The sequence below is a fragment of the Schistocerca serialis genome, chromosome 2 (assembly GCF_023864345.2).
Source record: "Schistocerca serialis cubense isolate TAMUIC-IGC-003099 chromosome 2, iqSchSeri2.2, whole genome shotgun sequence".
NCBI classification, from domain to species: domain Eukaryota; kingdom Metazoa; phylum Arthropoda; class Insecta; order Orthoptera; family Acrididae; genus Schistocerca; species Schistocerca serialis.
Genome location: NC_064639.1, coordinates 869,536,401 through 869,554,393, shown reverse-complemented (window position 1 = coordinate 869,554,393; position 17,993 = coordinate 869,536,401). Strand labels below are relative to the sequence as shown.

The 17,993-nt window shown below is 39.6% G+C and overlaps 1 protein-coding gene across 1 annotated transcript in view; it reads right to left on the bottom strand.

Moving 5' to 3' along the window:
• The window catches only part of LOC126458188 (ryanodine receptor), a 740,760-nt gene that overhangs the window by 264,108 nt on the left and 458,659 nt on the right, over positions 1-17,993 (bottom strand). Inside the window, exons 46-47 of the mRNA XM_050095064.1 lie at positions 10,192-10,282; positions 9,916-10,098 (exon numbers count right to left, since the gene is read on the bottom strand). Coding sequence (XP_049951021.1) covers positions 9,916-10,098; positions 10,192-10,282 — 274 coding nt within the window. The remainder of the gene's footprint in view (positions 1-9,915; positions 10,099-10,191; positions 10,283-17,993) is intronic.

Here is a 17,993-nt window from a genome sequence, read left to right as displayed (position 1 = left end):
CAATATATGGCCAATTCCGTCCGTCACTCTGGGAATTTATGGTAAAAAGGCCGTACCTGACATTTCTTTTCCTGATTTCTTACTTCGTCGCGTGTTTGGCCACGAAAGCCTTAACAATTTTGTATCATACCTCTACAGCGAGGAGATTTGCAGATTGTACCGACGCCTTGACCAATGACAGAAGAAGAAAGCGCAATTGATGTCCTCTCTTGCCTTCCTTTCACGGTGAAGAGATGAAGATACTACACCGAAGTTCTTGAAATGTAAGCAACTATTCACCACCGCCAAAGCACATCGTATCTACGACAGAATGGAATGAGCTTTTCTTCATGCAATTCATACAACACAGAGAGACTTGGCAAGAATGGATCAGGAACTGTTGGATATATTCTATGAACTAAGTAGCAGAATGCATCAAGACGACTAGGACAAGATCGACAGCATAACTCACAGGAGCATGCAGAATGATCTCGAACACTGCACTGAGCGACAGAAGAAAAAGTTTGAAAGATGCCGGAAGCAGACTGACAAGGTGATTCCCGACATGTCACACACAGCTCAACCTCACTGAATGACAAATGACCAAAGAGGAAATGTCTATTCTTCAAAAAGGAGGGAATTTCACTATCATCCCGAGAACTATACCTATAGAGGGCATCATTGCTATCACCGAAGTGATCATTCGGACCCTTCCTTGTGAAAGGGCAGAGGAAATACGCACTGAAACAGCCAGGAAACTGCACCAAGCAGTTGCCTTGCAACCTGAAGAAAGAATAGGTACAAGGTATTAAGAATCTTAATGCCGACAAGAGTATATTGGTACTGCCTGCCGATAAGGGGAATGCGACCATCATAATGAACAACGAAGATTATGAGCAAAAGATCTGAGACCTATTAGTTCCCACGACATACCAAAAACTAAGCACAGATCTGATGTAGCATATCACACAGAATAGGAATTGGTTAATCAAGGCGTCTTCTCTGCCAGCAGACATACAGAGAAACCTGTGCAACACAGAAGCCCTACCACCTCGGCTGTATGGATTACCTAAGATCCATAACAACTTCCCACTAAGACCGATTGTTAGCGCTCCTGGCTCACCAATGTATAAACTGGCAAAACACTTGGCCTCTCTGATCCAGCCACATGTGGGAAAGACCAACACATACATAAAGGACTCAGGACATTTAATTGAGAAGCTGAAGAAACTAAAACTTGCACCAAATGACGTCCTGATCAGCTTTGATATTGTTTCTTTGTTTACAAATGTGCCACTCGGTGATGCTCTGGAGCACATCGGTTCCATTTTCATGTAAGACATCACAAAGCTCTTCCATGCATGTCTCACCACGAGCTATTTCACTTGGAATGGCAATTTCTACGAACAGCTAGAAGGCGTTGCCATGGGTAGTCCTCTTAGTCCAGTGGTGGCCAACTTCTTCATGGAGCATTTCGAAGCACAGGCACTGGACTTGGCGACTTTTAAACCTAAGGTGTGGTACAGGTGCGTTGATGATACTTTTGTAGTGTGGAGCCATGTCGAAGAACAGCTTGGTGACTTCCTAAGACACTTGACCAGCCTCCACACCAACATATAATTTGCCATGGAAGTAGAAAAAGACAATAAACTACCATTTCTAGATGTGTTGATTACAAGGGACAGCGAAAACCTGGGACATAGCATGTACTGGAAACTGACACACGTGGACCGATACGTGCACAAACTATCAAACCACCACCCGAGCCAGTAAAGAGGCATGATTCATACACTTGTAATGCAATCAGGACGAGTATGTGAGCCACAGCACCTCAAACACAAAATGCAACATCTGGAAAGTGTTCTGAGGAGAAATGGGTACTCCACAAATTATAATAGAAGTGTAACAGAGCCAAACACTTGACTAAGTAAGAAATCAGGAAAAGAAATGTCGGGTACGGCCTTTCTGCCATACATTCCCAGAGTAATGAACAGACCTGGCTGTATATTGCACAAACACTGCGTAAAGACAATTTTCAAACCAACAACGAAGATCAAAGAATGTCTTAGATCGGCAAAGGATAAAAGGGACCCACTTGCAATGTCAGAAATATACCGCTTATCATGCACGTGCAGAAAAGTTTATGTCGGAATGACTGGACGATCAATCAACACCAGGATTAAAGAACATAAGTGACATTGCAGGTTGGGGCAGGTGGACAAATCGGCCATGGCAGAGCACGCGCAGAGTGAGACTGACCATGTGATAAAATTCACCGACACGGAAGTTCTGGCTGTAGAGAAGCACTATCACACTCGCTTGTTTAGAGAAGCTGTAGAAATACACAAACATGGGAACAGCTTCAACAAGAAAGAGGAAAGCCTTAAGGTAAACGGATCCTGGCTTCCCATACTGCAGCAAATGACCGTCGCAGGGAGCAAGAGGAGAACCACACCAGAAATGACCGGAGAGAAGCCGTCGGACGTTGGTACGTCGCGAGTTCGGCTCCGGTTCACCACCAGCAATGGAGGGAGAAGCTTTGACAATGCCAGCCACTCGTGCTTGCGAAACATCAGTAAAATCATCAGACGAATGTCGGCCAAAGAACTCAAGACAGAAGTAAACGGGCAATTTGTTAAGCACTCAAGTCCCATAAGCCATGCTTGAGTGTACTATTCATCTCTCTTCCCAATAATCTAGTTTTGCTTCTAACTCTATTGTCATCATCTCTGGACTGAAGCTTGCAGAGTGTTTACCAATGTGCCATTTCCGATCTCTTTGATGCCTTCCTCTTCAACTTCATCTTCACTACAGGTAGGTCCCCCTCGTCCTAGGGTTTGAGTGACCACCATTGATTTTTAGCCTTCCTCAGCCTGTCCCTTTCTTCTACCCGCTGAAGGCACTAATATTTCTGAAAGTTAGCAAGTATGTCCCTTATTTTTACATGTGTCTATTGGTAGCACTACACATTTCGTCTACTGAAGGAAGTACCAGCCAGTAATTATGCCTCATTAATTTATCAGTTTTCTCGACTATATTTCCTTTCTGTAATTTATTACAATTACACAACATAAATTCGACTGAGTACATTGGTTTTCAGAATGAGATTTTCTCTCTGCAGTGGAGGGTGCACTGATATGAAACTTCCTGGCAGATTAAAACTGTGTGCCGGACCGAGACTCAAACTCTGGACTTTTGCCTTTTGCAGGCAATTACACTACTGACTGAGCTACACAAGCACGACTCACGACATGTCCTCACTGCCTCAATTCTGCCAATATCTCATCTCCTACTTTCCAAACCTCACAGAAGCTCTTCTGCGAACTTTGCAGAACTAGTTCAGTTACAATGGTTTTTCCGCCAATATAACTTATGTAGTAAAGTGTTGTTACCTCCTACCAACAGAATATAAAATGTAAGTTTATTTCTCTCTGTTAAGAACCATCGTGTGCCTTTTTGCACTGTTTCTGAGGATATTTTAACTGTCTGATAATGAAAATTTCAGAATGGAAACAATAAACAGAACTGATGAAAGACAACAAGACCTGAATCTGTCAGATACAACACCGAGATGGTTATAGCTTTTATTGTATAAGAAATGTCTGCAAAAGACAGCAGTATATAGGGCATAAGCACAGGGCAAAGCATATGAAGTTATGACTACCCCACAGTGGCAATAAGTAGTCATGGGAAGAAATGAACTGAGAAATTCGTAACTGGTCTAAAATGGGTGCAATATTGTCTGCCTGTACAGGCTCTGATAGAGTTATCAGTATACTTAGCTTATTTTTGTTATAAGTACATAAAGTCAGTCCAAAAAATGGAAGTTCATGGGATGTTTTATGCAAGGCACTGAGCTAACAGAAAATGTCCTTTTGGTTCTCACTACGAACAAAAGATCGTTCAATGTGTAACTTTATGTATCCGACTGATACAGCAGCACCAAATTAGTCTGTTGTGATGTTTACTTCAAGTATATGTATCAAATAGGGGTAATGCAGGAGTAGGTTTAATAATGAATAGGAAAATAGGAATGCGGGTAAGCTACTACAAACAGCATAGTGAACGCATTATTATGGCCAAGATAGATACGAAGCCCACGCCTACTACAGTAGTACAAGTTTATATGCCAACTAGCTCTGCAGATGACGAAGAAATTGAAGAAATGTATGATGAAATAAAAGAAATTATTCAGATTGTGAAGGGAGACAAAAATTTAATAGTCATGGGTGACTGGATTTCGAGTGTAGGAAAAGGGAGAGAAGGAAACATAGTAGGTGAATATGGATTGGGGGACAGAAATGAAAGAGGAAGCCGCCTGGTCGAATTTTGCACAGAGCACAACATAATCATAACTAACACTTGGTTTAAGAATCATGAAAGAAGGTTGTATACATGGAAGAACCCTGGAGATACTAAAAGGTGTCAGATAGATTATATAATGGTAAGACAGAGATTTAGGAACCAGGTTTTAAACTGTAAGACATTTCCAGGGGCAGATGTGGACTCTGACCACAATCTATTGGTTATTACCTGTAGATTAAAACTGAAGAAACTGCAAAAAGGTGGGAATTTAAGGAGATGGGACCTGGAAAACTAAAAGAACCAGAGGTTGTACAGAGATTCAGGGAGAGCATAAGGGAGCAATTGACAGGAATGGGGGAAATAAATACAGTAGAAGAAGAATGGGTAGCTTTGAGGGATGAAGTAGTGAAGGCAGCAGAGGACCAAGTAGGTAAAAAGACGAGGGCTAATAGAAATCCTTGGGTAACAGAAGAAATATTGAATTTAATTGATGAAAGGAGAAAATATAAAAATGCAGTAAGTGAAACAGGCAAAAAGGTATACAAACGTCTCAAAAATGAGATCGACAGGAAGTGCAAAATGGCTAAGCAGGGATAGCTAGAGGACAAATGTAAGGATGTAGAGGCCTATCTCACTAGGGGTAAGATAGATACCGCCTACAGGAAAATTAAAGAGACCTTTGGAGATAAGAGAACGACTTGTATGAATATCAAGAGCTCAGATGGAAACCCAGTTCTAAGCAAAGAAGGGAAAGCAGAAAGGTGGAAGGAGTATATAGAGGGTCTATACAAGGGCGATGTACTTGAGGACAATATTATGGAAATGGAAGAGGATGTAGATGAAGATGAAATGGGAGATATGATACTGCGTGAAGAGTTTGACAGAGCACTGAAAGACCTGAGTCGAAACAAGGCCCCCGGAGTAGACAATATTCCATTGGAACTACTGACGGCCGTGGGAGAGCCAGTCCTGACAAAACTCTACCATCTGGTGAGCAAGATGTATGAAACAGGCGAAATACCCTCAGACTTCAAGAAGAATATAATAATTCCAATCCCAAAGAAAGCAGGTGTTGACAGATGTGAAAATTACCGAACTATCAGCTTAATAAGTCACAGCTGCAAAATACTAACACGAATTCTTTACAGACGAATGGAAAAACTAGTAGAAGCCAACCTCGGGGAAGATCAGTTTGGATTCCGTAGAAACACTGGAACACGTGAGGCAATACTGACCTTACGACTTATCTTAGAAGAAAGATTAAGGAAAGGCAAACCTACGTTTCTAGCATTTGTAGACTTAGAGAAAGCTTTTGACAATGTTGACTGGAATACTCTCTTTCAAATTCTAAAGGTGGCAGGGGTAAAATACAGGGAGCGAAAGGCTATTTACAATTTGTACAGAAACCAGATGGCAGTTATAAGAGTCGAGGGACATGAAAGGGAAGCAGTGGTTGGGAAGGGAGTAAGACAGGGTTGTAGCCTCTCCACGATGTTGTTCAATCTGTATATTGAGCAAGCAGTAAAGGAAACAAAAGAAAAATTCAGAGTAGGTATTAAAATTCATGGAGAAGAAATAAAAACTTTGAGGTTCGCCGATGACATTGTAATTCTGTCAGAGACAGCAAAGGACTTGGAAGAGCAGTTGAATGGAATGGACAGTGTCTTGAAAGGAGGATATAAGATGAACATCAACAAAAGCAAAACAAGGATAATGGAATGTAGTCTAATTAAGTCGGGTGATGCTGAGGGAATTAGATTAGGAAATGAGGCACTTAAAGTAGTAAAGGAGTTTTGCTATTTGGGGAGCAAAATAACTGATGATGGTCGAAGTAGAGAGGATATAAAATGTAGGATGGCAATGGCAAGGAAAGCGTTTCTGAAGAAGAGAAATTTGTTAACATCGAGTATAGATTTAAGTGTCAGGAAGTCATTTCTGAAAGTATTCGTATGGAGTGTAGCCATGTATGGAAGTGAAACATGGACGATAAACAGTTTGGACAAGAAGAGAATAGAAGCTTTCGAAATGTGGTGCTACAGAAGAATGCTGAAGATTAGATGGGTAGATCACATAACTAATGAGGAAGTATTGAATAGGATTGGGGAGAAGAGAAGTTTGTGGCACAACTTGACCAGAAGAAGGGATCGGTTGGTAGGACATGTTCTGAGGCATCAAGGGATCACCAATTTAGTATTGGAGGGCAGCGTGGAGGGTAAAAATCGTAGAGGGAGACCAAGAGATGAATACACTAAGCAGATTCAGAAGGATGTAGGTTGCAGTAGGTACTGGGAGATGAAAAAGCTTGCACAGGATAGAGTAGTATGGAGAGCTGCATCAAACCAGTCTCAGGACTGAAGACCACAACAACAACATGTATTGATTACTGTGAAATATGATGAATAATCAGTATTTTCTGTGGCAGTCTTATGGTTAGTGTATGAAGTGGCTATTTTCGCAGCATAGATATAAGGCAGCCTTACTCAGTTGCTGCTCGAAGCAATGATTATTCTTCATGTTTCACTCTCATCATCAATAAATATTGTTGAAGTGAATGTCATGTCACACTAATTTGAGGCCACTCTAACAATTTGACAAATGAAGTTACCCTTTAAACAATACTTCATTTCATGCAATTTTGTCATATGATGACATGGCTGGAGACCGTGGCTGTTATTTGAAGACAAATGTTGGTGTTGAGACAGCAACCAGCCACAAATTTATTTTAAGTTCCTTTATTCAAAAGGTACCGTTTCCGGTTTGAATTATTACAATTCATCAACAGATGGCTTTCATGCTTTCATTAGAACATGTAGTACTTTTTTTTTAAATTGATTAGTTGTCGTGAAATGTCGGTTTGGAGTATTTGTTTTTATAGTTTTCATCCAACAGATGACATTCATAGTTTCTGCAGCATTCTGATCATTGCACACATAAATTTGTATAATTGACCACTTTAGATTTGTCACTGAATGCATTTCCACCACATTATTTTCACTGCACACATAAATTTGTGTCACTGAGCATTTTAGATTTATCACAGAATAGATTTCTAACATGCACCGCATGTTTTGATAGATACAGTGTCTAAATTATGAACATCATCTGTTGGACGAAAACTAGGAAAACAAACACTCCAAACCAACAGTTCACAACAAGTAATCAATAAAAAATCGCACCACGTGTTCTAATGAAAGCATGAAAGCCATCTGATGATGAATTGTAATTATTCGAAACCGGTAATGGTATCTTTTGAATAAAGGAACTTAAAATAAATTTATGGCTGGTTGCTGTCTCAACACCATCAACAAATACTTTATTTGTCAGGATGACTAACATTACATTTTTCACAGTCACATATAACATTGCATGGAATGTAGCACTTTTTGTTTAGGTTGTCTCCACCCACATACCACAAAAACTAAATCATAAACACACTATTATGAAAAGAATAGATTGCTACTCAGCATACAGAGGAGACACTCAATCACAGACAGGCACAACAAAAAGACTGCTATACATTTATGCTTTCAGTCAAAAGGCCTTCTTCTACAGTAGAAAACACAAACACATTCACGCAAGCACAGCTCACACACACATGACCGCTTTCTCTGGCTGCTGAGGCTGGACTGCGCACAGCAGCTGCATCTGATGCGAGAAATAATCTGCGTGTTGTAGAGCTAAGGATAATGCTGGAAGGATGGCATAGTAAGGGTGGGGATAGGTGTAGTGCTGCTTGCAATAGCGTGCTGGTTCCAAGTGGTGCAGGCTGTGAAGCAGTCGTTGAACTGAAGCTTGTTGTGTTGGGCAGCATATTCAATTACTCAGCTGCCTGTTGACCACAGTTAGTTGGTAGACATTCATGCGGTCAGAGAGCTTATTGTCTATGTAGAAAGCAGCACAGTGGATGCAGCTTAGTCATGTGATCTACAAATGAAGCTGCAATCACTGTGCTGCTTTCTACATGGGGATGACAACCACATGAATGGCCACTGATGAACTGGGGCCAAGAGACACCTGCACCCAGTTTCTAAACATGTTGCCCAACAGAACAAGCTTCACTTCAATGACTGCTTCACAGTCTGTACCATCTGGATCCTTTCTTCCAACACCAGCTTTTCTTAGTTGCACAAGTGAGACCCCTCATTGCAATACGTTCTACGTTCCCATAACCCTCCTGACCTCAACCTTTGCTACTGCCTATCCTTCACCCACCTATTCACTTTCCTGCTCTCATTCTACCACTACACAGCCTTCTATTCCACCAATTCACTCACTGGTCTTTTTACCCTCGTTTACTCCTCTCCTTCCCCACTTCCCTTCCCCCCCTTCCCCTCAAACCTTCCGACTGAACCTAGCAACTCTACCCTGACCCACTGAGGCCTTCCATTCTCCCACAAGCAGGACTACACCTTTCCCAGCCCCTACTCTCCTATCTTTCCCCCTCACCACTCTAGCTTTCTGCTTATCCCCATCGCCCTCTGATTGCTTTTCCTACCAGGTGCAGCCATGCACATTCCACCCCTGTGATCAGTGACAGAGGTCATATGCGTATGAGATGTGCTTGTGTGAATGTGTGTATGTGTGTGTGTTTTCTATGTTAGAAGAAGGCCTTTTGGTCAAAAGCTTAAATGTACAGCAGTTGTTTTGTTGTAGCTGTCTGCAACCAAACATCTCCTCTACATGGTGAGTAGCAACCTATCCTTTTGATAATATTGCCATTATTCCATCCTAAAGTCTTGATTGTTTAAATCAAAAACATCTTCAGAAAAATTACACAAAAGACAACTGATGGCTCTTAGGAGAGACAAGTGGCACATATGTATCAGTGGTCAGTGGATAAGCTGTAATAGCTGACTTGCATGAACTGCTGAAGTAAATAAATTCCGTGTGACATCAATTTTTTTTTCAACAGTATTTGATATACATTAATTCACTTGTTAAGTTTCTTCAGACAGACATGCAAATGCTTCAGCACATAACTACAAAAGTATGCAATGGAGTAATACGTGACATACCTCCCGAACTCTTGTAGACAATTATTTAGGCCACAAAGCATATTAATAATGTCTCTGCCAGTACATATACAAACTTATAAAATATACATAAAAGTTAAGATTTGAAATCAAATTAAATTTAAAAATATGTGGTGACAGGCATAAAAATCCCCTCTATTATTCAAATTTGACTTTAGAAATGGAGAAAACAGTGTACATCTGTAAAAATATCTGCTCAGTTTCCTAGCAGTCATATATAGCTAGTAGAAATTAAGTGTAATCACGTTTGACTGGTAACTACCACTAGCCTAAAATCAAACCTATCAAACCTATAATATAATGATATAGCTCTAGGAGACACTTATGAATGGTAGTGCTCTGCAAAAAATACAGTAAAATTTTCTAAGAAAAAGTGAAATGACTGTTCTAGAAAGAGCCTGTTGTTAGGTACATCAACTATATACAGTCACGGTTCTGACAAAGTTGAACTTGTGGCTTGTAAAAATAAAATTCAAAATACAATACACTGTAACAAACAACAGCAACAATTTCAGAGTGATCCTGATTGAATTGACAAAAGCAAGCTGCACACATATTCAAGAAGTATGGATAAATTGATAATTCTGTAATGACGTACCATAAGCGCTCTCTCATTAATTCCTCCTCTTCTTGTGACATCTGTACAGGCAACAATGCTCTAATCTGACTCAGTCCCACCCACATGGCAGCTACATCATTCTTTGTTTTGCTGTTGATTACATATGTTTTTTGTAGAGCCCGAATAAGTTCTCCAATACTGTCATATTGTCTTACCAATAAGCTGTAACAGTTCACAATGTTGTGAGAACATCATAGCAGTATCATTCTGTGATATTTACATTATTACTATTCCAAAAAAATAATGGAAACCTACCCAAACATTTCTCGGACCAGTTTTGGTGTTTCAATCTGAGACTCCTCTGCCCATCTGACAATTGTTTTGATAAGTACCTTGCGGAATATCTCTGAAAAAATAATAACAAAAATTATACACAAGTAACTACAGTACAATGATTTCAAATTCAGCACATGAAACAGTAAAATAAAATAAAAAGTAAAGATAATGTGGTGCTAGGAGCAGTCTTTTTTTTCTGGCAGTATGTAACTATGCCATAAAGTTACATAAGTAGAACTGATAAGCAAACATGCTTAGTTTATTAATGGTTGCTTGTCAAATAAGTTCACTAGCCAAAATGTTAGTCACTCCCTTAAAAGAGCACACTGGTCAATGTTGAGTGCTTTAGATGGCATGGAACTGACAGCAAACAGCCATATGTGCCTTCAGTGGCAGAAAAATTAATGGCAGTGAAATGCTGTGTTGTGTCAGCCAGCAGTATGGCATCAGTACAGTAGCTATGACAGAATACCAGAAAGGAGCTATTGCACCCAGATGTGCCCATGCCCATACTGTGAATGAAGTTGTCCAATTTGCTGGTGTATCAGTGCGGACTGTCCAACATGTCTATGAGGAATGGTGTCCACTTACAGCCTTGTAACACAGCATAAGAACTGTGGTCCTAAAAAGAACCTAACTGACAGGACCAAAAATGAGTGCCACACACTGTCAGTGACAATCGATGCCAAACTCGGCAGCAGTTGCTACACTAAGTTAATGCAAATACATCTCAACCAGTTTATGAGTGAAAATGGTAAAAGAACTGCTTGCAGTGCACATTTGTAGTTGAGTACCTTGCCTGACGAATCACAATTTTGCATCTTTTCAAATAGTGCAAGGTACTGAATACACCTGCAGTCAAATGAGGCATTTAACCAGCATCGTGGGTGGGGGATCTAGTTCAGGCTGGAGGAGGATCTGTAATGTCTTGGAAGTGCTTGTCTTATCATGACTTGAGCCTACTCCTTCAGGTAATTGTGAACATGAAAGAAGATTTCTATTTCAATATTATCACTGAGAGAGTGTTGCCCTTTCTTCTACATCTTCTTGATAAGTAAACTGCCATCTTCTTAGATGTACAATGTGCTGCAAACATAAATTACTAGTTTGACAAACACTCAGGCACCCTATTGCACTTTGACTTTGTGGGTCTGCATTGCTTGACAAAAGAAGTGAAGTATCCAGAAGACATGGTTGGACATCAATGTAACTTTGTACATGTACACACCATCAGCAGAATTAGAGCTACAATTCTCTGTGACAGGTAGAACAGCCACCGGAATTCACTAATGCTGTGTCCAGGTATGGTAGGGTACACAAGGGGCATAAAAAGTGTCAGATGTTGAGTGATCACTACAGAAGACACAGAGATGTTGAGTACTTGTGTGAGACAGTGTCATCAGCACCTGAGAGAGTTGGAAAGGAGCCATATTGTGGTCTCCATTTGGCCAGCTGATTTAATCATGCAATATCCAGATTTGTGGGGCTTTCAAATGTGACAGTAGGAGGATGTTGGACCGCAAAACAATATGGGCATACTTGTGGTTGTGGTTCCAGTTGACCATGTCTGGCCGCCACAAGGGAGGATTGCCTTGCTGTGCAGCAACCACAGCTTAAGCCCTTCCCATCTGTGCCTGCCATCTGAGAACAAGTAATGGACTCCCAGCTATATTCTTTGTCATACCGTAGCATCAGTTGGAGAATGAAATTAACCCGACTCGGGAAATACTGTTTCATGCATAAGCTGCCACAACACAAACAGCTGCATTTGGAGTGGTGCTGTGATCAGGGAGCATGGACTGCTGACAAATGTCATCACATTGCGTTCAGCGACGAATCGGGGTTCCTGCACCTCCCTGGACAACTGTTGTCAGTGAGTATGATGGTGACCTGGAGAGAGACTGCATTCTTCCAATATTTTTGAGAGGCAGGTTAATGTTACTTCCAGCATCACAGTGTAGGAAGCCACTTAGTATGACTTCAGGTCATGGCTTGTAGTGTTTGAGGGAACTCTGACAGCACAATGATACATCATGGACAGCTTGTGTCCTCATGTGTTATCTTTCATGTAGCACTATCTTGGTGCTATTTTTTGATACAACATTGCTTGTCCAAATAAGGAATGTATCTTTATGAACTATCTACATGATGTTGGAACTCCTATGGCCAGCAAGACCCCTACACCTGTCCCAAACAGAGTATGCGTGAGACCAGCTCAGACTGCAGACTCTGTCCCACTGCCAGTAACTAACAATGGCTTTATGATATCCCTCCCAACTGAATCAATGCAAACATCCAGGCCAGATGGGGTGCAATATCATACTTGATGAATGGTCTCACACAGCCAAGCTATTTGTAAATTTGACACAATTTTGTAATCGCTGAAAGGACATCACATACTCTCTCAGCCTGTGAAGTTTCATTACCCCCCTCCCCTTCTGGCTGTTTCACTTATTTTTGTCAGATAGTGTATTCAGAACAGCAAGTGAAACATGGCAACCGAGATTCCTGCAGTTTAATAACTCTATGGCAGCTAACCAGGAGTGAGCAGCTTCAGCTATATATTTTATACTTGTGACTCTCTTTCTTGCCGAACTGACACTGTTACCAGGGGCAGAGGTGGTGATAATGTGACTAAATTTTTGTCTGGTGTGCTTAAACCTTTCAAAGTGGATTCAAGATTTATCTGGAATATACTGTATGCATACATATACAAGAGTACAATCACTGGTATGTAAATACTTAATATATAATGACTTGTAACTGGTCAAAAATGAGGACTGCAATGCTATTCCAATTAAACCAACTGGGTGAGATACACACTGACTTTGCAGCTTCTCTTTGTCACAGGCTCCCCTTCTTTACTTGCAGATTCCACAGTTCTGTTCCACAATACTAGCGGGTTTAGGGCCCAGGAGAACAGATAGAATGCAGTTTTTGATCTTTCAATGACACAACACCATTTATTTATCACTAGAAGAAAGTAGAAGGTAGTGTTTTGACGCAGAACTAAACAGTACATAACTGATAGCGACAAGAGACCTGGGAAGTGGCTAGTTTTGTAAAGTACATAGAATTGTAAGATGCTGCATACAAATAAATATGAACAGATTGGTTCATCAATTGTCGTGCAGAAAGTTGGTTTTATGCCTCACAATTAGTTGGTCAAGGTTGCAGTCATCAGTTTGTATAAATAAAGCAAAATGTTGAGAATGCTTTTTCTTCGACGTATGTGTCATAATCAACATCCAAACTAACACCCTACCAACATGAATGACTTTAATTACCCTGAGTCCTAGTGACATCACCAGAAGAATAATATTGGAAAGCAGAAACATATACAGATGAGATGGGTACTAAATCAACGAAAAAGAGCAACTGGCTACAGTGCTTCCAGTATATTGTGATGAAAATCTTCCAGCAATGATGGGATTATGTTATGTGGTGTAAAATAACTACAGACAATCACTATTTCAGTTCAAATCATAACATAGATTTAAATCAACTTTAAAAGAAACTATGTAAACTACGGGTAGGAATATGTGGGAAAAGGCAGATTACTACTTACTGTAAAGAACACATGTCAAGTTGCAGACAGGCACAATTAAAAGACACTTATTATTGTAACATTCTGTCCATTTGTTTAGCTGAGTGGTTACGTGCTTGCCTCCCATGCAGTGGGCCCAGGTTTGATTCCTGCCTGGGTTGGAGATTTTCTCCATTCGTGGACTGGGTGTTGTGTTGTCCTCATCACCATTTCATCCTCATCACTGGCACGCAAGTCACCCAATGTAGCATCGACTGAAATAAGACTTGCGCTCAGTGGCTGAACTTCCCCAGATGGGGCCTCCCGGCCAACAATGTCACACGCTCATTTCCAGTGTGACACTTCTAATTGTGCCTGTCTGCAACATGATGTATCTTCTTTATGATAAGTAGCAATTAAAGTCATTCATGTTGTAGGATGTTGGTTTGGATGTCAATCATGACAAATGTGTTAAAGAAACAAGCATTCTCAACAGTTCATTTTATTTATATGAAACTGATGACTGCAATCTGTCTTTTCCTACATTGTTGAAAAGGATTTAATGTTAAGAAGGCAGAGCCAGGCCAGTCCATGTACAACTTTCTTAAGGACAGAAGAGTAAGATAGTGCAAAATTCTAGAAGATTCTCTAATGGGGGAAATCAGTGATACAGATAAAGAAATCCACATCATCCATCTGGAATTACACAGGGGAAATTCAGAAGATGGCATTATGGATGAGCAGCACCTGTAGAATGTATTAGAACTACAAGATAAGTGTAATGACTTATTGGAATATATATAATGTATCATTGCTATTCTCTGAATTGTTGCCTCCAATTGCCACAGTATTCTTAACAATAGCACAATCTCAAAATTGAGATGAAATTCTTATACTTCTGGTGGAGTGTCAATGCACTGAGATGGCTCATTTCAAAGAGTACTGTCCATACAATGCAAGTGGATGGGTTGTGTTCTGGTCTGGTACACAGTTTTCCATCTCGAATGATCAAAAATTTGTCCTGAGTGAAGAATTTCATCTGCAATTACAATCTCGAGGCAGAGGTAAAGACAAAGTGGCTGCTTTTTTCATTCTTCAGCAGAGGATAATCCCATCAAGCAGGCTACTCCAGCCCAAGTGCCTGACTGCAATGGACCTATAGCTGACGCACAGGCAAACAGGCACAGAATACATGCAGTAGGCCTGCCTTGCGAGCAGTATATATTAGCTGGGCCTGCCCAAGGACAAGCTAAGGGTCAGCACCCATATCCTATGGAGCAGTGTAGGAATAGCCTGTACTAGAGGCTCTATTACATACCTTGTTATAATTCACTGGAGTTACATAATTTAAGCTGAGGCTGTATTCTTGACACATGCCTCATTGCCAGATGATATAGAGGATGTCCTCACTTTAGTTTGCTTCTCCCCTATCCAAAATATAAAATATACTCTGCAGGTATCCTTGGTTTCTATATCTGCTTGTTCATTTTCTCATATTCTGTCATGCTCTCGTACCCAGTTGAGTAATACATGTATGTTTTGCTGCTGTAAAAGGCGAAATATTTCCTGTATTTTGGGTGGCTTTTTCTGCCCTCTACATCTGTTGTAGTGTTTGTAGGGTCCTTTGGGAATTAGAGCAGATGAAATACTTTTTACTTTGATGATGCTTCCTCTACTTCCGTGCTTTCAGAAATGTTTATATATCCACCCTGCACACAGCAAATTTGCCAGAAAGGCGAATCCTACAAATACACGGTACATAAATAAATAAACCAAAATGAAACAAATAGGCACAGGAGTTCCCTTACTTTGGACCATCAGTGTGTACTACTATATAATTGTTTGAATTACCTAAAGCTTTAAAAAATGAGGACTTACAAATTAACTTGTAGACTGAACTGCTCTTAAAAAATTACCAATTTTAAAATAATTCTGGGCCTCTCAAGAAACCAAAGAAGTACATTCTTCGTCTTGTTGTAAAACTATGACATGTGCCACATTTATGTATATGAAAGCCGTCCTTTGTCTGGATCCAAAAAGGCTTCAAATGATCAAACACACTTACTAAAAAGTTTTTAATTTGTGGATCAACAATGATACAGTATGCAGCTGTTTCTATATGGTATATATTTAACAGGCTCTGTTCACCCATCTCAGCACAGAGAGTGAGGATAGGGTTGGTCCTAAGACTATGGTGAAGTATCTGATTCTCTCCAGGTTCACCACATCCAACATTTTTTATGTGACGCTCTTGCAGAGCCACAAATGATGGATTGCACAATCAAGTTGAGGCAACAATTACACTCTGTTAAATCAGAACAGACAAACTTTGTCTTCTCCTCATCGATGACGATTACCGGTAATACATTTAGGAATATTCAGGAAATTTAAAATCACTTCTGAGGTCCAGTAATTCTTAGTAATTTTGAATAGTTTATTATCATCCTTCATCCAGAAACGTTATAAACAAAAGAAGAATACTGGAACGGGGCAAAAACAAGATTTCTCAACTTAGTACTAAAAACCTTTCTTCTCCACCAATTTCTCCTATCTTCTAATTGTCAGTTGCAGCAGACATGTTGTTCTGAGGCTCCAGGAAGAACAGATGAATAGTTTATCATCATCCTTGTCTACTAATAAAGAATACCGGATCTCTTACTGAGATGTTATACTGTTAACAGTGATAGCAAAGACAAACACAATGAAAACACTACATTGCTGGATATATTGTTCAAAGCTGTCAGAATTTTTCCTCACTCATCTCTCTATATTTCTGCTAACATGGGGAAAATGAAGCAGAGGGGGCTGGGTAACTTGGAGGAGTTACTGGCTCCCTCAGGCAGACACTCACATCCATATATTGATTTGTATAGTTGTCATATGATCTGTCAGACAAGACCGCAACCACATAGACGAATTGCTCCAAACCTCAAATGCATATTTTGCTAAAACTGAATGACTTTCCTTGAAGCTGAAGAATATTTCATGAAAATCATCAAAGGGCAACAGTTATCACATGAAACTCAATTTTTTGTCATGTTAACAGAATATTCCATCAGTCCTTGGTAGAACAACATTATAAGAAATGAAAAGCACGTTCTTTTGTTCTACAATATTACTTTTATTATGTTAGCCGGTTTTCGGCTTACAAGGCCATCTTCAGACATTTACTGAGTTTTGTCACCAAAGAATTTACAGTGTTTGCAAACAACTTTGGAAGAAAAGTAACACATCAAGACTGAAGCATAAACATACAGTAAGTAACATCTTAGACAGTGTGGTAGTAACACAATGAAAAACGTTAAAAAAAATTGAACAGTAAATAAATAACAATGGAGTAGACAGGAAAAACTTTAACACAAAATAGGAAATTAGTACTTGACAAGGCTACATCAGGAGGTATAAAACATGGAGAGTGATACAAAAACCAATTAAAAGAAGAAACAATTATCAATGTAACTACAGAATACATAAGGAACTTAAGCAATATCAATAACATAAACAGAAATAAATAAATGCAGGAAAATGGAGGCGCTTGAGGGAACATACAGTTCATGCATACAGTAAATGCATTTTCTGTATGTTCCCTCAAACACCTCCATTTTCCTGCATTTATTTATTTCTGTTTATCTTATTGATATTGCATAAGTTCCTTATGTATTCTGTAGTTACATTGATAATTGTTTCTTCTTTTAATTGGTTTGTGTATCACTCTTCATGTTTTATACCTCCTGATGTAGCCTTGTCAAGTACTGATTTTATTTTATTTTATTAGTTTTGTTTATTAATAGAAACGATTATGTAGGCATGCTGTTCCTATCCTGTGTTAAAAGTTTTTCCTGTTTACATCATTGTTATTTATCTACTGTTCAATTTTTTTACTTTTTTCATTGCATTACCACCACACTGTCTAAGATGTTACTTACTGTATGTTTCCGCTTTAATATAGATGTGTTACTTCTCTTCCAATGTTGTTTGCAAACATTGTAAATTCTCTGGTGACAATACTCAGTAAAAGTCTGAAGATGGCCTTGTAAGCCAAAAACCATTTAACACAATAAAAGTAATATTGTAGATCAAAAGCAAACTGGTGCTTTTCATTTATTTCAATTTTTTGTCTTTTCATTATTATGTCTTCTTTCATAAGGCTTATATGGCTGATTATATGCGAATATATCAATGAAAATAACCATTTTGAAAATATAACATAACTGTATGTGTAAAAAGTCTACTCACAAAGCAGTGTCAGGAGAAA